At 41.8% G+C, this 22,868-nt stretch overlaps 1 protein-coding gene across 1 annotated transcript in view; it reads right to left on the reverse strand.

Annotated features, from left to right (window-relative positions):
• Positions 1-22,868, reverse strand: part of ATR (ATR serine/threonine kinase) — a 1,835,177-nt gene that overhangs the window by 380,967 nt on the left and 1,431,342 nt on the right. Inside the window, exon 39 of the mRNA XM_044071973.1 lies at positions 22,049-22,183. Within this exon, the coding sequence (XP_043927908.1) occupies positions 22,049-22,183 (135 nt within the window). The remainder of the gene's footprint in view (positions 1-22,048; positions 22,184-22,868) is intronic.

The raw sequence follows: 22,868 nt of genomic DNA on the forward strand, positions 1-22,868 counted from the left end.
TTTTTGGAGGATAGCAGGTTCTATTAGGGATAGAATGATCCATGCACTCATGTAAGTGCTTATAAAATGCATTTGTGTAGGATTCAGCAGTCATACTTCTATTGTCTGTCTGCATGGGTGTCATGAAGTTTGCCACTTCTGTCTTAAGAAGTGTGAAGTTGGCTTTGGAGAAGTTTTTTTCAGTGGTCTCCCTAATTGGGGGTGGGGGCGGGATGTGGATGTCTAGGGTGATTAGCTTGTGGTCGGATCTGACCAATGAGGAATTGCCCTCTGGTGTGGAACACCGGTTGCCCATGTTGGTAATGACCAGGTCTAGGATATTGCTGCCCTGGTGGGGGTGTGAATAAGTTGATCCAACTTGTTGGAATTTATGAATTTCAGAAAACGTTGAGCAAAAGAGTTGGTACAGAAGTAGTTTTCCCAGTTAATGGTGGGGTAGTTGAAACAGCCCATTATTAGGGTGTTGGGTTGTACCCTAATACTTTCCAGTGTATCAAGAAATGAGGAATGGGAATCCTGGGGCATGGTGGGGGGTCTGTAGCAAGCTACAATTTGGACTGCGGTCTTGCCCAGAGTTAGTTGCACTTGGATAATCTCGGATGCATTATGCTGTGTAACTAGCCTGGAGGTGTGGATATCCTTAATGAATATGGACACGCCTCCACCTTTAGTGCTTCGTTCCGGGTTAGGTGGCCGAAAGGTGTGGGATGAATTATAACCTGGTAATGCAGGGGTGCTCTCTGGAGCTTTGAACCAGATCTCTGTCACTGCACAGATGTCGATGTTCTCCATTTTAAGGAGTGCCTCGAGTGAGTGCATTTTGAGGTTTAGACTTCTAGCATTGAGTAGCATTATCCTCAGATTCTGCTTGCTTGTACCTGTTACGGTGGTGAATTTGTCATTTGAACCTTGCCTAAAAAAGGCACTATAGGGGTTGCAAGAGCCTTAGCCAGTATCCAGAATCCCAAGGGCGACAGGTGCAGGCCATCTCTGACAAAGCATTGTGGTCTGTCGATCATGTCTTCCCAGGCAGACAAATACTGGATCTCCTTAGAATGACACCAGAAGCTTGGCCAATTGTTGAAGTCATTTTGTCCTTATACTGTGGTATCATATCAGGATGCTACTCAGGGCTAGGGTCATACCTGCCTGGGCTACAAGATCGGAGAGCTCCTTCATGTCTCTTTTCATGTAGTCCAGGGAGGTACGTCTCAGGTCATTCACACCAGCATGGACAATAACAGGGTCATATTTGTACTTGTTGTGGAGTGACCTGAGTGCGTGCATTATGTGGCGGATCCTGGCACCTGACAAGCAGCTGACAGTAACTTTCTCCTTGTTTAGCCTGGTGAGTGGAACATCAGTGTGCCTATCTATAGAGTCACCTATGACAAGAGTGTTGGGTACGTTGTTATGCCTTATGGGCTGTGGTTGAGTGGCACACCGAGTTTGTGGGCTATGTGTCATTTGGGTTGTGTTGGGGGGTGGAGTTTGCTTGCGTTTCTGCTTTGGAGGTCCCTGATGCTTGGGCAGGTTTTTATTGAGAGCCTCCGCAAATGTAGGTGTGTGTTTTGTGTTTCTATATGTGTGTTTTGGTGGTGTAGGTTTTGAGGGACTATGTGATGAGTGTGGTGTGGTGCAAGTGTTTACCTTCTCCTCCTGACTGTCTAGTCCAGTCTTGGGTGAAGAGAGCTTAGCTTCCAGTTTGGCTACATAAGTGCATATCTCACAGGATGTAGTGTTGGGTGGTAGGAGGAGACGGATGTCTGTGTACATGAAGCAATTGCTGCATTGCCCCAAGATGCCCAGATTCATCAGGTAGACAGGAGAAATCACCGGGAGCTGACCCTTGGTCATGCCTGGATAGGTGCTTATAGGTACTAAAAACTGCTTTCCTCTAGACAAGTGAGGAAAGTTGAGTGCTGTAGTAATTTGCAGCTTATTTAGTGCTTGCAACGAGTTCTGAACAAGTGCTGAGTTCAAAGAAACAGATTTAAGTGCTGAAACTAGAAAACTGGCTAGTTCTAAGAAACAAAATTAACCTAGAAGGCTTCCCTCCAACACAGAAAGGCTTGGGGGCTCAGAAGCCAATAAACAGTCTAGACCACTTACAGGAAAGGCAGGAAACAAGCTTAAAATTGTTTTTTTTTCTTTCTCAGATGCTCTCTTTGTACACAGTAGGAGTGCCTGAGATCAGAATATGATCTCACTGCACTCAGTTGAGTGAACAAATGAGATGGGCCCAGAAGGAGTATCCAAACACAAATTTACAAGCGGGGCGGGCAGTTTCAAAGCCACCAAGATTAACACCAAAACAAAAACAGGGAGAGTGGGTGGGGAACTAACTAAAAAAACAGAGTCAAAACTTCCAGTTCAGTTAATATTCAATGCAACACAAATAAATCAATTAAAATGCTGTATCATTTGAAAAACGTGCAGATAAAAGGTACTTAAATTCTCTTATACATCCAGTAGAATACAGCTAGATCTTAGCCGGCCAAAGCTGAGGTTTTAAGCAGATTGAGTATCATATTCTCTATTCACATTTGTTAGACATAATAGACATGCTGACTGTTTTAAGCACTTATTTACACCATATACATATTTATAATGGCAGTTTCAAAGGAAATGAAGTTTCCTGCAACTCTTATGAAGGATAGCCTATAATGTCATGTGTGAATATTTCATCCAGTTACCATGCTGCTGTTTACCTTTTGAATGCAGTGAGGTTAAATAAAGTCAGCCACTTACTGGCCAGTTTTTTAAACCAGGACACCCACAGGTCTGGACTGCAAGACAGTCTCATAAGGAGAAAAGATTCATTAAACTGTTACATACATGACAGAAAAACAACATGAACACATGGTTGACTTGGCCAACGATTTGTACAGACATTAAACAAGAAGCAATGTGCATAAATAAGTAATTTCTTACAACAAACAATAGCCAAAACCTAAAAATGCAAGATATACAGTTTCTTGCTTCTTAATATTACAAAGAAAAACAATTTTAACAAGTAGTTGGCAAAATCTCAAACTTCAAGAGATTTAGTTTTGCTACAGCTTAATATTTGCCAGATTCTCAGAATTCAAAGAAAAAAGAAGTTATGTACTCACCATAACGTTCCATCTGAGAAGTTATACTTCATTTGTCTTCAACTTGTAGGTTACTGATCCGACTTGGATCCGAGCCGGCAATTTCACAAGCAACTGCTCCGAGCTCCAAGCTCCTCCCCTACCCATAACACACCAGCACCTTCCCTCAGATCGAGTTTGCTACCCCATAAAACAAAGAACCTGATCCAACAAACATTATCTCATCAACTTTTCCCAACTAGAGCCGCAAAAGTGCACTCTGCTACATACTAAGCCAGCAGGTCCGGGGGAAGGAGGGGGGGATGGTTGAAGACAAATTAAGTATAACTACTCAGATGGAACGTTATGGTGAGTACATAACTTCTTTATGTGAAGTACTTTACATCATTTGGTCTTCAACCTGTGGGACAGAGTCCCCAGCTACCTCTACCCTTGGGTAGCCCTCATGGAAGGATGTTCTGAAGCACTGTGGAGCCAAAGGATGCCTGGCCTCTAGATACCAAATCCAACTTATAGTGGGAAATAAATGTATGATATGAGGACCAAGTAGCCATAGAACAGATATCATCCAAGGACACCCTGGACCAGAAGGCCACTGAAGTAGCCATGGACCTGGTGGAATGGGCTCTAACCTGACCCAGAGGAGAAATGCCCTTAACTTTGTACACTTGAAAAATACAGACAGAAATCCATTTAGCAATGGTCACATTAGAAATGGGTTTACCCAAAAATGGTTTAGTGAAAGACACAAAAAACTGGTCAGACTTTCGGAAAGACTTGGTTCTGTGCAAGTAAAAAGTAGTTGTCTACGAACATCTAACATATGCAACTTGTATTCACCTTTATTTTTTAAATTTGGGAAGAAAACAGGTAGATTGATAGTCTGAATGTTTGCTTAAGAGGCCACTTTGGGAAGAACAGAGGGATTGGTACGAAGAGAAACCCAGTCCTTGAGGAAAACCATGTACGGAACCTTGACAGACAATGCCTGGAGTTCCGAGACCCTCCTAGCCGCGGTGACAGCCACTAGAAAGGCGGTCTTCCAGGACAGAAATTTAAGGTCTACTGTTGCAGCCGGTTCAAAAGGAGGAGCAACCAGAGCTTGCAACAACAAGGTAAGGTCCCATGGAGGATTGGGATCTTTGACTGGAGGACACAAGAGAAAGGTACCTTTGATAAAGGTTTTGCACAATCTGGAAGAAGCCAAAGAAGTCATATTTTCACCAACGTGGAAATTGGAAATGGTGGCAAGTTGTACCTTCGCTGTAGAAGAACTAGCCCCTTGTTGAAAAATGTTTGCCAAAAATTTAAGAATAGCTGAAATTGGTGCAATAAAGACGACTTTGCTCCCCAGTCGACACGCTTTCTTTAAAAACTTTGGGACAAGAGGTAATGGAGGATAAGCATAAAGAAAACCAGAAGGGCAAGCCTGGATGAGAGCGTCTCTGGAGGATTCCCCAGCTGGGGGTTCAGAGCGAAGAACTCGCTGCAGTTCGCGTTGGAAGGAGATGTGAGGGGATCGCAGCAAGACTGACCCTACATTAGAAAGATCTGCTCCGCTACTGAAGGATTCAGAGACCACTCATAAGGCATCAGGATAGAACGGCTTAGCTTGCCTGCCAGAATGTTGGACCGTCCCGGAATGTGCATTGCTGCCAGAAAGCGACTGGTGGAGATCGCCCATTCCCAAACTCTGGCCTCGCGACAAAGGGAGTAGGATCTGTTCCCTCCCTGTTTGTTGATGTACCAGACCACTGACATGTTGTCTGACTGAATTGCAATTGTTCCCAGAGGAAGAAAGGCTTGAAGGGTCTGCAATGCTAAAAGGAACGTTCTCATCTCTAGAACACTGACATGCAAACTGGTTTCGATGAGGGATCACATGCCTTGGACTGTCCTTCCCAAACAATGCCCCCCCCAACCTAACTGGGAGGCATCTGTGGTCACTGTGGCTTGGGCCAGAGCTGGAACAAATGGACATCCCTTGAGTATGTCCAAAGAATGCATCCATCAAAGGAGGGGAGTGAGCTACCCCCCCTCCATAAGGAGAGGGAGCTGGTAAGACTTCCATCTGGATCTGCATCCTAATAAACCTCCTCATCATTTTATCCATGTCAGATTCCTAAAGGCTACTGGTGGACCGCGATGAGGTGATGGACTCTGACCTAGCTGGTTGGTGTACTGAAGCCCTGGAAGATGACCTAGGCTCCTCCGGCTCACGAGGAAAAACGAGGTGATTGGAACCAAGGGGAGATAGGACTAGAAAAAACCTGCACCTTAGGAGGAGGCCCCACCAGGGCAGAAAAATCCGGGAATCTCTTTCTGTGTCTGTCACCTTTGTGCTCTCTTTTCTTGTTTCTTTAGCCTTATGGGGTCCCCCTTCCCCAGGCCTAGAAGCGGGAGGTTGAATCCTGGCCTTGGAGGGAGAGACAGAGAGAGAGAGAGGGAGCTACGGAGACCGAAGATGTGGTCACAGCCGTGACCACCGAAGAGGAACACGTAACCACCTCAGAAGCAGGGAGAAGGCCCTTCATAATGAGTTTAGCCCTGCGGTCTTTCAGAGCTCACAGGTTAAAACCCACGCAATTGCTACAGTCTGTTGACAGGTGGGCCACACCTAAGCAGACAACACATCGGCAGGTGACAACTTATAGCCACACACTGTGCATTTCTGAAACACCTGTTTCGGTTGATCAGCCATTCTAAGAAAGCACAATAGCCTAAGTGTACCCCCAACCAACACACACACACACACACACACACACACACACACACACACACACACACACACACACACACACACACACACACACACACATAGCAGAGGGAAAAGAAAGAATTTATTTTATTTTTTTTAATACGATGCACCAGCAAGAGGGAGGGATGTGGAACCTACACCACTAACTAATCCTACACACACGAACAGCAAAAACACTTGCCAAAAAACGGCAAACGAGATCGGAGGGAAGGAAGGTGGTGATGGTGTGTTATGGGTAGGGGGAGGAGCTTGGAGCTCGGAGCAGATGCTTGTGAAACTGCCGGCTCGGATCCAAGTCAGATCCGTAGCCCACAGGTTGAAGACCAAATGAAGTAAACTACTTCAGATATAACAATTTACTTATAGAGATACAAATGAAGGAAAATGGATATAAGACGACATAGAAAGAGAGAAATTAAAAACTAAATGTGTACTGGAAAAGTTTAGAAGTGAAAAAGGAAGAATTTTAAATTATGATTACTGAAGATTGAAGGGAAGATGAGGAAGAGGGGTAAGAACACATGTGAGGAGAGAACTATAGTGAGGCATATGCAAGGAAACCAAGAAAAGTAGTGAAAAGGAGAAATGGAATTACAGAGTTCTTTTCTGTCAAAGCAAACAGAATAATATCTTGTGTGATGTGTCTGATCTAAGAGTTAGATTATGGCTGAGAATGTAGCTGGCTACATTGTCATCAAATCAAAAACACCCTAAAGAAAAAGTGAACCCTTCCTTTTTCAATTCTCAGAACTGACATGGGAGGATGGATCTGCACACAGTAGGGGGAACAAGTGGTGCACAGTGCAGTAGGAAGCATTATCCAGAGCCCTAGCTAGCTCATGTAGTTCCTAGTTCAATTCCCTGATCTCGTGTCCCTTTGAATGCAACAATAAAAATATTTAAAAAAGTCTGCTCTCTGATACTGAGGACCAAACAGAAAAGGCTGTTTGCTTGAAACTTTAACAAACCACTTGCTGCTTTCACTTTCATCACTTCAACCCTGATCACAATAAAATACAGGCATTCATTTCTGATTTCTAAATGATGGTACTACATGTCCGCCTTATCAGCAACTCTACATCATGCCCCCAAACACCTTGTGCCTGCGGTAGTTATCCCCTTCTACACTTCAGCACACAGCTTCCATGTGTATCCTTGAAGGCAGGGTGAGGTGGGTGTTCAGCCCAACAAATCTACATATTATGGCAGTTCTCAGGGAGTGGGAAGAAGTATTCAATCACATGAAGAGGGAGCTATGGATGACTGTGGTGACACTGGTAGTTCATTTCCCTGTCCACCTCTCACTGTTGGGAACTTGCATAAAACAAAAACCCTGATATCTGCAAGGATGACTGTCCCTCCAGATAGCTCTCACTCTAGCCTATCTAAAGGATGGGGGTTTTTACAGCTAGGAAACCAATGTACCAGTCCAACAACCGGAGGCTTGATGGCTGGCATAGCGGGGGAGTGAAAGTATACTGAAAAAAAGCAAATAGAAAAAAAAACCAATAGATCTGAAAGAGGGGAGAATGGGCCACCAGCAGAAGAAAGGAGAAATAGAGCAGGGAAAAAGGAAGGGGCTTAGCTCCATCTTTCAAGATATGGAATTACAGTAGGTATCTACTTTCCTTAACAATGTTACTTGGATTGCAACTCAGGAATGGCTTTTTCACTGACCGCCTACAAAACTAGTGGGTTATTCAGATGTGTGATGGCAAAAAGGAGATTTAAAGACCAGTCAATACTGCACTGGCAGAGCCTGATCAAATTCAGCAGGGTATGCCTAGATTATGATACAAGGAAGACAACAGCATTAATACAGGATATGAAGTGCAGATACCCTGAGCAGAAACACTACAGGCAACATGACTAGTGAATGTATGAACAGAATAGTATAGGCCCAGACAAAGGTTTAGGTACTAGAGTACACAAGGATGTGAATAAACCAGCTAACTAAGCAGCGCTTTTTTAAAAAGGAAACATGCGTGTCCTTTAACAAAGGAAAGAAAAACTGTTTGGAGTTCCAGTAAGTAACTTTTTTATTAGCATACGTCAAAGCGTTTTTAAATTAGGATGGTGCAGGAGAATTTTACCAGGGTTAGAATGAAATGGGAAATATGTAAATAGCATGAGAAAATAAAATTCAAGACAACCTTCAACAGAGATCTAGAATTTATATAGAGGGAGAAATCTGTCCTTATGAAAGACTAATAGTCTTCTCAACACAAAGCTTGTATATTCAGATATTTGCATAAACAAACCTAGAATAACAACAAGAAATAGCATCTATCAAGGCAAGAAAGATCTTAAAGTCAAAGAAAGAACGCGGAGCAAACGGAAGAACAGCCACATATTAAAAGACCACTGTAAGGTATCAAAGCAGGGAGGGACTATGACTCAAGGGGCACACATGCAAGTGTCCTCAAAGGAAAAGGTTTAGATGGTGGTACTTAGCATCTTGCCATCAAAGCAGCAACTGTACATACGTGAATCTCAACAGAGTAATATTTCAGAACCACATTAAAAATGAGAATAAGTATTTGTGAACAAGGGACCTCGGGAGTCAAAGGGTGAAGCCCATTAGAAGTAGCCTAAAGGGCACAGCCTGTCTGTAGACAACCTCTCCATGGAAGTGAGTGCCCTTGATCTGAGTTCCTTCTTGAAGAAGTGCCTGACCTATGTCTTCCTATCCGGTACATTACTGAACCTAACTCTGAAAAAGCAGCCATTGTATAATTAGTCAAAACAACAGCAAGCTAACTAGAAAGTGAGGTATAGATCTTAAAGTCTTCCTTGATGTCAGAGTCAGGAATGACTGCCATCTTCTTTAAAGCCTGATCCTCTATGAGGAAATGGAACCTGTCCAGGTGAAATAGACAGCCTAAAACTACTCATACAGCTTTTAGAAGAAAAGGTGCTGTCATATCTGAGATCCACACCAGACCAAATAAGTCATGCACAAATCTGACCTAAAATGCATAGTCAGGATGTTGCTCCGCTCAGCACTTTATCAGAAGTGAAAGACCCATGCTGGAGTGAAAATTTGTTAAAAAGAAAGAAAACGTGTGCAAGACATAATGCATGAATATGACAAATATTAATATGGTCTGTTTTCTTTTCTAGTAATGTATGGCTGCTTACATAAACTACAGGTCATAAAGAAAAACAATAAATTCCAAACGTTTCTGTTATATCCATCCATTCTCCACTGCTGAGTTGCATCAAACTCCCACACTGACTATATGAACAATTATTGGCACCCAAAAAGGGAACCACAAGTCTGTCTCCATTTCAGGGTAATAACCACCACTGCAATGGTACTTCTAAGGAGCTTTTCTCCCTGGGCATTCAATGAAAAGGGGCTTTGCCCAGTTAGACTTTCCTGGTATGCAAATGCAAATAAAGGAGAGGGTGAACCCTTTTAATCCAAGCTCCAAAGTGGGATGGTCTGTGCCTGCTTAATGTGAGGACCCAATGTGTGATGACTGATTAATAGAGGTTGGTCTACTGCACCATGGCACATGCAAAAGTTATAGCTACAGGCAGTGATAGGTCTGAACATTTACCCTGAAGGCTGAAACAGTCCACCAGATGCCGATGATTTTATGATAATTCAATGCCTGAATCTGCTCTGTGACCTAAATGGACAGGGGAAGAACCAGTAAAGCCTCTTTCGCACTGGTTAGAATGTCTTGCAAGACGGAGGGGGGGGGGGGTTGGAGGGCAAACAGAAAACTCTGACCTAGAAAATCTGCACAAGGAGACTTCAGTAGACAGTTGCAAACCAGGTGCAAGCACACTTCAGATATTCAACTGCATGAAAGGCTGTATGGAAAATTATCTGCCAGGGATTGCAGGTCTCAAAGGTCCCTTGTCACCAGCCGATGATGGGTATGAGCTTGAATTCTTACTAACTGCGTGGGAGTTGGTGAACCCATAAAGCCATTAAATCCTTTCATGAATGGAATTCATGGCATGGCGTGACTTGTATATAACTTCTGTCAGTTTTCTTATGTTGCTGTTTAATGCTCTGGATCCACAAGGATCATCCTTTGGGTTCAAATCAGTCACTGTCTGTGACATATGGTCTTAAGCACTGGCACTTTTGGCAAAGATTCTTGCTAAGCTCCTTGGCCAAGCACTAAAGAATCGAGCTGTTGTAGGTCCAGACTCATGATCTGGTAAATGCAGGTGGTCTTGTAAGGTTTTAGCTTCCCAGGCATCAAATGAAGGAACACAAAAAACATTAGGAAACAGACTGAAAGTATGTGAATGGTAGGCAAGACTGTAGTAGGAGAAGGATAGGGTGCTCTCTCTCTCTCTCTCTCTCTCTCTATCTATCTCCTCTAGCCTATTGTGTTTTGCACTGGGATAAGCCAGAAAGAGAAGCATACCTCGGATGTAAGAATGAAACAGAAAACAATCCTGGGCATGGGACAGCAGAAAATGAAATCCCTGATGTTAACCACTGCATAACCCATCTGAAATCAGAGCTATCCTTAGAATAAGACATTCTACATGCACTGCAGGCTACTTTCCATTTCTGATGCCTAGGCATTGGGTCAAGATGGTATTGACTTCTTGACTTTGTGTAAGTGGTGAAGACACACCATTCTGACCCCTCCTTAATGTCAGAAAGGATGTCTCTAAATAGACAACAGAAATTAGTGTCATATCATCAAATACACTTTCACCTTCAAACCTCTGCCCACATCCTATATAAAACTACTAAAACCGTGCTCTACCTCAGCTGATGACCTTCCAAGCGAGTACCTTAAAGCAGCAGCTAACAGCATTGCCTTTCCTATCTCAATCCTTATAAATACGTCAGTCCAGGAATCCTACATTCCCTCTCCTTATTTCTAGACTTATTTCAAACCTTTCACGCTGTTTGTCATGGCAAAGTTCCACTTCAATTGTCCTCACTAGGTCTAACTCAGCCCACCCTCTATGGTTCAAAAGCTACTTGTTCAATAATTACCCAGTCAGTAAAATAGCATTCCATCCTATCTCTATACCTCCCAAGCATCACCAGTGTACCAACAAGGCTCTATCCTTGGTCCTCACCTCTAACATTCTCACCAACACACTCCACACATCCACACAACATGCCCCTCTAATACAACACACAGATGACTCCAGACTCATATGCATATCAGACAATCTGGCACATCTCCAAACAATATTCGGGAAGCTTTAACAGCCACTGAAACGTGGCTTTGTAACTTATAACTCAAGCTCAGCCTAAAAAAGCCAACTACTACTTTTCCTTAAATCTCATTCTCATGAAAAAAACAAAATTTGCAATCTTCTCTCTTAATAATACAACCACTGAAGTCACATCTCATATCAAATCTTTTAGGGATGACAGTGGGTGATGATCTTAAATTTCACCTATATTTATAAAATTGCATTAAAAACTCACCAAACACTAGGGATGACTTACATAGCCAAAAACTCTCTCACAAATGCAACTTAACTACACTTGCCAATACATACCTCCTTTCCTTACTACTTTATGGTGTTCCTATCCTTATTAACCTTCAGGTATCACAAAAAGGTAAACTTGAGCAATGCTACAACAACGTTGCTAAATTTGCAAATACTCCTTTAGAGCCCAGCACTGTATAACACTAAAAAGCCTAAACTACTTACAGCTACCCCATCAAGTAACATACACACAGCTTTTGTCCACTTATAAAGTTATCCAGCATTCATCTGCTTGCTCAGTACTAAATACCACTCTACACAACTATGTTCCCACAGTCATTATGATCCAAATACCAAAAACTCCTGTCTGTTCACAAAGCTATGAAATCTGCTGGACATGGTATGTACTCATACCATGTTGCTAAGGTGTGGAACTCCTTATCTGCATGCATCAGGTCAACATGCTGCCTCCAGTCCTTTACAAGCACTCTGAAAGACTTCCTAGCCAGAAACTGCTCTTGCTCACCCCGAGTGGAAAAACTATATCCCTAAATATGAATAATTACCTATTCATACATTATACCTCCTTACATCCCCCATTAGCTCACTCCCTTAGTTCAATTAATTTATTTCCCCTGAATATGCCATAACCTTGTTTTTTTTTTCTCCAACTTCATAATGCAATTCTTGTTTGTACTATACTAACCTACCTTTAATTTCTCTAAATATCAAATCGTCATAAAGGTTGTATCTATTCTTAACCAATGTTTTCCCATTATGTCTAACTTGGTATTATTATTTTTGAAGATTGTAAAATTATTGTTCTTAAAATATTTCTGTAATATTTAGGTGCTTTTCTTCCTGGGACTCCACTGAAAATGGACACCTAACCAGTCAGACTTTCCCAGTAATCAAATGTCAATAAATAAAATAAATAACAGAAAAACATTCTGAGATTATGAAATTTAGGAACTGTACATTATTACAAATTATGAAACTATTTCACTTCACTGTACTTAATAAATGGAAAACTGAATGGCACAGTGGTGCTGTTAGCACTGCTGGTTTAAAGCTTCAGTGGTGCAGATATTAAGCATTTTTGTCTTAAATACCATGGTTTTCCAGTTTGCTTCCTGCCCTGGCCACCTTTTGAGCAGAGTCTGCAGGACCTTGCTGCATTCACGTACGTTTTCACAAGGTGCACCAGTTTCCTCCCGCATCTGAAAGACTTGCGACTATGTTAACTGGACAGCCTCTAAAACTGTTCATAAGTAGCCATACACAGTATGTGAGTGTTTATGTGTGCATGTGTTCATTTCAGTTCTGCAATGGACCAGAATCCTACCCATAAACAGGAGTTGGAGGAATGAATTTAAGAGTTGGGAAATAGCAAGACAGAATCCATTTTCAGGGATGCCTGGGAGAAAAATGTCAAAAAAAATTAGATACACGTTATGCAAACCATAGTCAAAAACAACACAAAAATACAGTGTGAAAAAATACAAAAGGACATTACAAGTGTAGACAGTGATGAAAGCTTTAAACAACATTACATGTAAAAAGCATTGGATACTTCAAAGCAGTGGTTCCGAAACTTTGCAACGGGAGGACCCCTTTTAAAAAGGGAAACATTTTGATGGACCCCTATCGGCGGCGGTACACATACATTACATTTGGATCAACCCCCCCCCCAATCAGCCCCCCCCCCCCACGATGCAGCCATTTCAGTGTCCCATTACTTGGTTAATTCTCCCCAGCTGCCATAAACACTGTTCAAAATTCTCAGTGTGCATACTGTTTTCTGCTTTACTTCTACAATGATTACAGATGTTTGGCGTTAATTTAAAACTTGTATTTCAAATTTTACAGTACAAACACTGATGGACATTTGCTAAAGCTAAACAGACATTTGCTAAATCTAAACAAAGCAATATAGTCTCAATGAAAACAGACTTAACATTACAACTTCTCTGCCTTTGAAACTCACATTCACTGAAACAGCATTGAAACCCACATTCAAAGAAAATGCATCTGGCCAGTGGCAGATTAAGTTTACCTTTAGGCTGTTTTCAAAGCATAGGTCCCTTGCGAACATTTTTAGGAGCATGCAAAAGTTCTTTGATTCACTTTCCTGATTGTATAATTAAATTTTAATACACAATACTTAAATTACATCCCTTGTATAATACAGCACCACTTGGTAGTATGCATTTTAAATGTATAGTTCTGCACATTTTTCCAGTAAGCAGTGAAAACACATATGAACCAGTAATGACAAAACCGCCCAGTTGAGAACATTTCAACCATAAAGGGTCACTCAAACTTCTGTCATTACAATCCACCAATATCAGTCAATATGCACAACCTCTGCAGAAGTAAGTCATCTGAATAATTATACCTTGAAGAGATCTGTAACTAATGAAAAGTTTGCTGCTAGCAAACAACTTTATTTCTATGTTTTCATCTACAAATTCAGTGCCAGCTGCCCCTGGAGAATAAATTGCCTACTTAAAAAAATGACAAGCTGGTAATATTGCATGGATGCAAACTGAAAACAGGTTCATAGTTACTAGGCATCTCATCCAAAAGAGGCAGTATTCAGGACTTCAGTACCCACCCCCTAAAATGCAAAACAGTATCAACAATCCATCAATATGCTGTGGGAGTGGAACCCACAACCTACCGCATTAAAATGCAAGCATGCTACCTGTTGTGCTACTAACACAGCTTTAAACGGCTGCAACACAGTAGTGATAACTACTTGCTAACTAGCTAAACAAATCTGTTGCACATTGTAAACAGACTTAGCATGAGCAGCAGTAAACTTCTCTTCCCTTGAAGCTCACAATTCCTTGAAAATGCACTTGAAACTAAATTTCTTGAAAAATGCACCTGCCATAATGGGGGAGAGAGAGCCAAAACTACGGACACATTTTAATTTTTGGTCTTGTAAACTTAGAAAGTTAACAGAACATGTTTTGCATTAGTACAAATTTTCTGAAGGCTATGAAGCCTGATGCTCAAATGTTTGCCATTATTTTCTGACCTGTCATCAATGATTTGTCAGGGATTTTCCAGAAAAACACAATTTTATTAGAAACAGACTGAAAATATAAGGCAAAAATATGGACATTCTGCAAAAACCTGGAGAGCTGAAGGGTATGCTGCCTATCTCTTAATTACACACACACACACTCACACACTCACACACTCACACACTCACACACTCACACACTCACACACTCACACACACACACACACACACACACACACACACACACACACACACACACACACACACACACACACACAGACAATACCTCTCAACCGCTTCAGCGCAAGAAATATGGACAATTCCTGTCATAATGTTGGGAACAAAGGGTCAAAGCCAAGGACATATTTTGAATATTGCTCTTATAAACTTAGAAAGTTGATAGAACAAGTTTTGAATTAATATGAATTTTCTGAAACGTTTGAAATGTAAAGCTCAAACGTCTGCCATTATTTCCTTCAGTCCTCAATGATTTGCCAGAGAAAACCCATTTTATGCGAAACAGAACAAATAAGGCAAAGATATGGCACACTCTCCGAATATCTGGTCAACTAACACCTACGCTCAGGCACCGCTTCTTATTAAAGCTTTGATAAAAAAAAAATACCTTCAAGTTCTGTCAACAAGATAGTCCGGATCGATCATCATCTCTGCATTAATTTCTATTTGCTGGCAAAAGGGAGCGAGCAGACCCATACCCATACAGCGACCAACATAAATATGGGACCTGTCTTACTTGGAGGGAACAGAACAGCTGTTTAAATTTCCCTCCAAGTTCTAACTGCTGGCAGAAAACACAGGGCAAGTGAGCAGCTGCTCAGCGTCAGCCGCAAACATGGAAGTTGTTTTTTCTTCCCCACTAAAAACTAAAGGCAAGCAGCTGCTTAGGCACTGCTCAGCTGCAAACAGGGAAGTTTTTTTCTTCTTTTTTTAAATAAATTGTGGATGAGCGGTGCAACTTTTCTTTCTCTACAGGGTCGGGTCATGGATGATGCCCAAAAGCCAGGTGGGTGCAAGTGAGCTCACAGACCCCTTGAGTTTATTGTACAGACCCCAGTTTCGGAAACACTGCTCCAAAGCAAACAATGAGAAAAACTACTAGGACTATGGTCTTAAAACAAAAGAGTTGAGGAAACACAGGATGAAGACAGAGACACCATAGGAGACTGCCCAGGAAATGGGGGGAATGAAGGCTGAAAGACAGGAAAGAAGCACAGACTGAAATTACATGGAAAGGAACAGATAAACGTAAATAGCTGTGGATCACTTCCTGAAGTAAAAAAAAAAAAAAACATACTAGAAAGGGAAAGTCAGTAGTAGAGTTATAAATCAGGAAATGTCACGTCTGCAACATTTTAAAAAGAACTACTGAACTTTGCCACTAAGAACCTGTGTGTCTAAACATTGAAACAACCACCACTAATATGCTGCTGTCCTGGCCTGTATATCTGTCGTGTGAAACAGACCCCAGGTATGGTGCTCCATGGAGTTATCTAGATTACAGAACAGACATTAAGGCTTCAGTTGCACGTCAAGCAGGACTTCCGTCAGCCTCTTCTGCTTTTTCCTGAGGCTGGCCTCAGCATCAGGCCACATGAGAGTTATTTACCAATGTAGAGACCAAGCATCAAGGCTCTCAACATCTTCTCACAAAAACACTAGAAGTAAGTAAATCAGCCAGCAAGGTGAAGATCAAACAACGCCACTGAGGTAAATGACTGCTGCAAATCAAAAGTAACTGGTGTGGAAATGCTGTGTACTTAAAATTCATCTAATGTGCTTCAGTCTGCAGTTTGCCAAAAGATTTCCTAGGAGTCTTGGTGACAGAATGGAAAACTCAAGAGAAGTGGCATTACCTCTTAACATTCTACAGATATGCCAGCTCCACTCTGCATCGCTCCCCATCTAGTCTCTGGGGCTCATTAAAAAGCCAACATTGTAAAACAACTTATCAAATGGGATAATTAGGAGAGGGTGGCCATACCTACTTTTCAGGACATAGGGGTGGGGATGGAGGATGGGATTTGGCAGGAGGTGTGATACTACCACAAGACAGTAGCAGATACAGCTTTACTATGTAACTTTTTAAACAACAGAACCTTCCTTGAAGTGTCAGTGATGGTGTTCATTCTCACCACAGGAAACAATGTAGCACTTTTTTTCTCAGAAGTTCCCATGTTCAGCAGCACATGTATCTGATTCATACAATCTCATAACTTAACTGAGTAGAACTCCCAAGCTTGGTGGTTTGTCACCAGTTTCTAGAAAAAATACTTCCTGTAAATAAAGAAATAACAATTAACATTTTACATTACTTCTAGCAGTGTAGGTGTAAAAGTAAATACTTGCCCAGCTTCTAAGAATTCCAACAGCTAAGGTTGGCTGGGCAATAGTCAAAGCACAAGGGGGATGGCAGGAGGGTAATATGGATCCACCTAGACAGTTTCCTTCATATATAACTGACAAAGAAAGAACACATGCTTTATCTAACAAAAAGTAACTTCTGTCATATGTCAAAGATCGGATTAAATCTCAAGCAGACCCTACTAGGCTAGGAAGTGGGGGCTAATGTTCAGAAGGCTGAGTTGTGGTACACAGGAGTGACAAAGACCATAACAGTTGGTAAAGGTCTGCATTAAACATTAAATGGCTGTAGTGGAGCTGTCTGCAAGATGTTCTTGTAGTAAGCAGTGACAGCAGCTGTGTACCACTTCGCCATGGACAGTGAGTCACACGATGGCAAAACGATGATACAAATGGCAATTCACTAGGAAAAAGATGTTTGATAACTGCAAGGCCTTCCCTGTCTTGAATGAAGGGGACAGAAAATGTATACTTTCCTCATCTCATGCACATGATTTAGATAAAACATGAGTTGACATAGGTCTGCTCTACAACTGCATTTTTAAGTTAGCGTAGGTTCAGTTTTGTGCCTAAGGTCCATGATCTCTGGGTTATACTAAAGGACCATGAGTCAGGTGTTGTTAGGTTGGGCTGTACCACTGTGCAGCATATTAAATTATGCTTGCTTCATGGCAGGATACAAGTCTATCCAGTGTGACTTTTAGGTGCCTCAGCATTCCTCCTCTTATACAACTCTGCTGCCTGTATTACCCCTTTTTTCCACCAAGAAAATGGAAGTAGTAGTTGTTACACTTGGATCACAGAGTTTTGGCAAATAAAATGTTTCTGCAGCCATTGGCCATATAAACATTTCAGGCAATTTAATTTTCATCAAGAAGCCAGTTTTCTATTTGCATTAAAAATATGTCTCTTTTTTCAAGGGACAAGAGCAAACTTTGAGTATCATAGACTAAACTCACTCTTCACACAGGTAGTAGGGGGATCTCAATACACCTGAATTATATCTACACTTGTGAGCAGCTCAGCTCAAAATTGTTTTTTTTTGACACATGGCATTCTGTAAATTCAGATAGCTGGGGTGGGCTGAGCAAGACAGGTTAGGTAAGAATATCCATATATACCTTCTGGGAAAAAGAAATTATTGACCTTCCAGGCCTATATGCTGCCATAACAGATGCAGAACTTGGTTATGATGACACTTACTTTAGTGACAAATGTATACGCTTCAGGGGATGACTAACATTTTTCATGTGTGGGTAATGTGTGAATCAGCATCCCCAAACTAAACACTTGGGCTAATTACAATAGGCCACGGTACTTATGTCCTGAACCAATTTTCAAGAATTAGATAAAAGAGGGGTTTAGAATCTAGACTACCGAAGTTAGAGACATTTGTAAAGGTTCGGCATAAGAAAGTTGCCTTGATGGAGGGAGTTTATTAAGGAACTGAGGCAGAATGACTTCTGGGTAGGGTATTTAGCAAGCAGATACTATAAATATTAAATGTTGGTAAGGAAGGATTGAGGATACAGTCTGAGGCAGACTAGGGGGAATCTGCTGAATAATGGTTTTCTACGGGCACAATTATTTACCTATTTTCAAAGCATGCAATCAGATCCCATAAGGTTAGAAATTTTGCCTGTAAGTGTTGGCCTGAAAGGGGCAGAATCCATGATGGCAAAGTCATCCCCGGTGAAAACGTTGGCTCACAGCATAAACCACTAGTTGCCACAATCAGCTGCAAGCAATGGTCGGAGAAGGCTCTAAGGTCAACAGAGACCAGGCTGAAGACCTGGAAGTTGACTGGAGAGAAAATACAACAGTTCAAGGAATTACTCGGGGCTCTAGCACCCCAAGAAGAAGAGGAAATAGGTGGAGTTGAAGAAGAATGGCAGCGCCTAAAAACAGCATGTGTTAGGACTAAATAAAAGATATGTGGCCGAGGCAGGTATGGAAATAAGGTACATAAGGAAAGCTGGTGTTGGAATGCAGAAGTCCAGGAAGTCATCAAAAGAAAAAAGGAGTGCAGGAAAAAGTGGGAGGCAGAAAAGACTGAACAGGCTAGGAAGGACTACTAGTTGGCTAAGAAAGAAGTTGCAATAGCAAAGAATAGAGCATCGGAGGCACTGTACCAACTTCTGGAAAGTGACTCAGTAAGGGGCACAAAGAAACTATAGCAGGTTGCAAGGCAAAGACAGAAAGATAAAGAAGATAGTCAGACACCCTACATAAGGGATGCTGGCAACAACCTTCTCACAAGCCCAGAGGACATCAAAGGCAGATGGAAGGAGTATTTCCAGCAGCTTTTGAATGAAGAAAACCCCACAGAAGCTGTACTGCCCAAGAAACAACCTACGATGAGAGAAGAGCCCACCTTAGAAGAAGTAAGAACAGCACTAAGGAAGATGAAGTCAGGTCACAGCAGATATGATAAAGACGCTGGGTGAGATGGGGAGAAATGGCTCCTGAGGGTACTAATAGCAGTGTGGAGAGAAAGGTGTATCCCAGATGACTGGAGAATAAGCATACTCATGCCAGTGTTCAAGAAAACAGGGGACATCCACAACTGTGGGCAGTACAGAGGCATCAAACTCCTATCACATTATATGAAAGTTCTGGAAAGGGTGGTTGATAAATGGATACACACAGCAGCAGAATCTAAGATGGGAGATGAGCAGTTTGGATTCAGATCAGGATGCAGCACAACTGACCCAATGTTTGCACTGAGACAGATACTTGAGAAGAAGCTAGAGATGAGGAGAGAGTCCAACTGGGCATTCCTAGACTTGGAGAAAGCATATGACAAGGGCCCAAGAAAGCTGATCTGGGTAGTACTGCTGTGGTTTGAAGTCCCAGAAACATTGGTAGAATTAGTGCAGGCTATGTACAAGGACCCAATGACTTGAGTACGAACAGTGTTTGGCCTCACAGAGGGGTTCCCAGTGGGAGTGGGAGTACATCAGGTTTCACCTCTGAGCCCACTGCTGTTCATACTGGTGATTGACTACATTAGCAAACAGGTTGGAGGGGATGGTTCAACAAAGCTGCTGTATGCAGACGATGTGGCAGTACAGGCAGACTCTGAGCTAGAATTTCAGCAACGGATAGGAGAATGGAATGCAAATCTGAAGGCACATGGGATGAAACTAAGCACAGATAAGATGGTGGTAATGGCAGCAAATTGGGGAAATCAGAAGAAGCTGAGAATAGAGATAGAATGAAGACAGTGGAACAGGTAAACAGCTTCAAGTATCTGGGAGCAGTAGTTGAGGAGAAGGGTAGTCTGAATGAAGAGGTCAAAGCTAGAATCAGAGAGGCTTGCAGCCAAATGGCATAGAGTATCAGGTGTAGTCTATGACAGAATAATGCCAAAGAAGCTGAAAAATAAGGTGTACAAGACAGTGGTGCGACCAGTACTACTGTATGGTACAGATACCTTGGCAGTAATGGTAGAACAGTTGAAGAAGCTAGAGGTGATGGAAATAAAGTGCCTGAGAAGGGTGGTAGGATGCACACTGTCAGACAGATGAAGAAATGAGGACATAACAGCAGTAACCAAAGTAGCTCCAACTGCAGAAAAGGTCAAAGAGAACAGATTATGGTGGTTTGGACATGTAGAAAAGTAGAAGACAATCTGATGAGGAAGATTTGGGACAAACAGGAAGAAGGTAAGAGGAAGCAAGGATGTCCAGCAAAGAGGTGAATCCATTTTGTGAAAGAAGATCTGTGTCAGTCAGCCATGAGTGTTGAAGAAGGCAGGAGTGTGGCACTGAATCAAGAGAGTTGATTCATGACCCCATGGAGAAAACAATGGGAAAAAGGGGGCTGATGATGATGATGATGTTCTTTTTTATATATACTCAGAACCTTGGGTGGAGGTATGACAAGAAGACTTAGGGGTACTATGTTTTGGAAATGTATAAAATTACTCCTATAAGACTCAACTTGAAACTTTGCTGTCAGACTTACAGCCAAGAAGAATTATGTTGACTCCTACAGTTTTCTCACTGAAAGCTCCTGAATCAAGGGGTTGGGCCACGCATAAACAGCCTTTATTGAGGTGATACTGTTATTTTTTTAAAACGCTATCATTAGCAGGTGGAAGTCAACCTCGCACCTGCCGTAAAAGGTACAGGAGTTGATCAAATTACTGTTGGAATTGGTTAATATGAAACTAACAACAACATGATAACACAAAGCACAGTTATATACACAGTTTCCATAGCTATAGTGGGTATAAACAAGGGATCCAAACAACTGTAAATGATTTTGGAAGTAGCTGATGTTAACATAATGGCCTTCAATGGATCAAACCCTTTAGCTCTTAAAGTAGTAAACACCAACTGAACAGCTCACAGAAGAGTTGGTAATTTAATGTTAGTCTTTTCTTTCTTTTTTTTTGAATGTTTATGCTATGAAAGTTAAGCCACCCACAGCCTGACAATCATCAGCTCCCTGCAATTTATTGGCACATTTGTTCCTTATAGGGTACAGCTGTTCCCAACCTATTCATTTTCTGTGAGAGCTTATCATGGAGCTATCATCCTCATTGCCATTAGGGCGTTTTTTTTTTTTTTTTTTGATATACATACATAGCCTAACCTCATTCCCAGATAGTGACATGTGCTCTGTGTTATCACACAGGGATGTCCTATGCACCTGATAAAAAGGTGCTTCCATTACTTGATATGCTTCCAAAGGGACTACCACTCTGGTTTGTATGGACCCACCCCATCTCTCCCTTCCAGATCCTGTTTTCAGGGGTGTGGCCTACTCCACTCCCCTGGAGCACTAGGTTACCACATGGGGAGCAGCCACCACAACGTTCATTCCTTGATGAGTGCCCCAATGCAAGTCTTACACCTCTAGCTTGTCCCCTCCTGGCTTTTCCAGCTTCCTGAGCTACTAACCGATCTTTGGTCATCTGAGTAGCATTCAGAACTTTATCCCTCTATACCACAGAGCCAGAGTGCAAAATTACTGTTTTATAATATTTTTAGATGCTGTTTTTATAAAGATTGATATGGAAAGGATGATTAAACATCTTTGCAGAGCAGGTTTGCAAAATGCTGAATTTATGTAACGGTTGTTCTTTTCTTCTGTAATTAAGACTTTTTTCAATTAAAAAAGGTAACTACAAGCAGTCAGTCATCAATCAATTTTACATCAAACAGAGAACATACTACCTGCAAGTCTGAATAAATAAGAAAATCTCATATCAAACAGTTCTCGGGTATCAAAATTATGCTCCAGTCACTGTACTGCAGTCATAACAAAGGCAATGACTGCAAGTGCTTTACAATACCCAAGTTAAGCTCTATATCAACAAAAAGGGAGATAGACAAGTACCGGTTTATTGCATAGTTCCAGGAGCTTGTCAGTAAGTCGATTTGCATCTCCTATAAATTTTCCAAAAGAACTTTTCAGATGAGTCGTTTTCTGCAGGATCTCTTTGCATCTATTAACACGCATGGTATAAGAGGACTGAGGAGGGGAAAAAAAAAAAGTTAACCAACACACAAAAAGATGACAATTAAAACATTATATTAAGTTCAATTCGTTCAGACACAAAATGAACAGACCAGTAATGCACCACTTTTTCTCTTCTTAGAAAATAATGTGTAAAAAATACTGGCAGACTAAAATGCAATCTTAGCCTCCTGTGTAGAACAGTAATCTGTGAATGTAAACACTGACACCATCCAGAAAGTCCAAAGACCACAGAGGAGAAAACAACATTTGCACTAAGTGGCACTGTGACAGTACTTCATACTGGCAGTAAAGTGGGTTTACTATTGTGGTTGACTACATGCCAATTCCCCCACAAAGCAGATTAACATTAAGCCAATTCATAGGTTGATACTAGGCTATCGGCCATAGGGCCTATACAAGCCTAGCTATAACAATTCCCTGGCTATTTCTTCCCACAACATTTAACTCCCTGGACCCCTGTCTAGCAGGGCGACTGACGTGATCCCTGGGATGAATTTCCTATCTCCCATCCAATCATCAAGGTTCCTTTTGAAGAGGGCCAAAGAGGCACTCTGCTTGACACGTATGGGCAGTCTATTCCAGAGTCTGGGGAGTCTCTGGGTCAGGAACCTATCCCTCCAGCATGTTTGGTTCATTGTGATGACAAGGTTTAGATCCCTGGAGTGTGTGGCTCTGA

The sequence above is a fragment of the Protopterus annectens genome, chromosome 5.part0 (assembly GCF_019279795.1).
Source record: "Protopterus annectens isolate FY-2018-M chromosome 5.part0, PAN1.0, whole genome shotgun sequence".
In the NCBI taxonomy this organism is placed as follows: Eukaryota; Metazoa; Chordata; order Ceratodontiformes; family Protopteridae; genus Protopterus; species Protopterus annectens.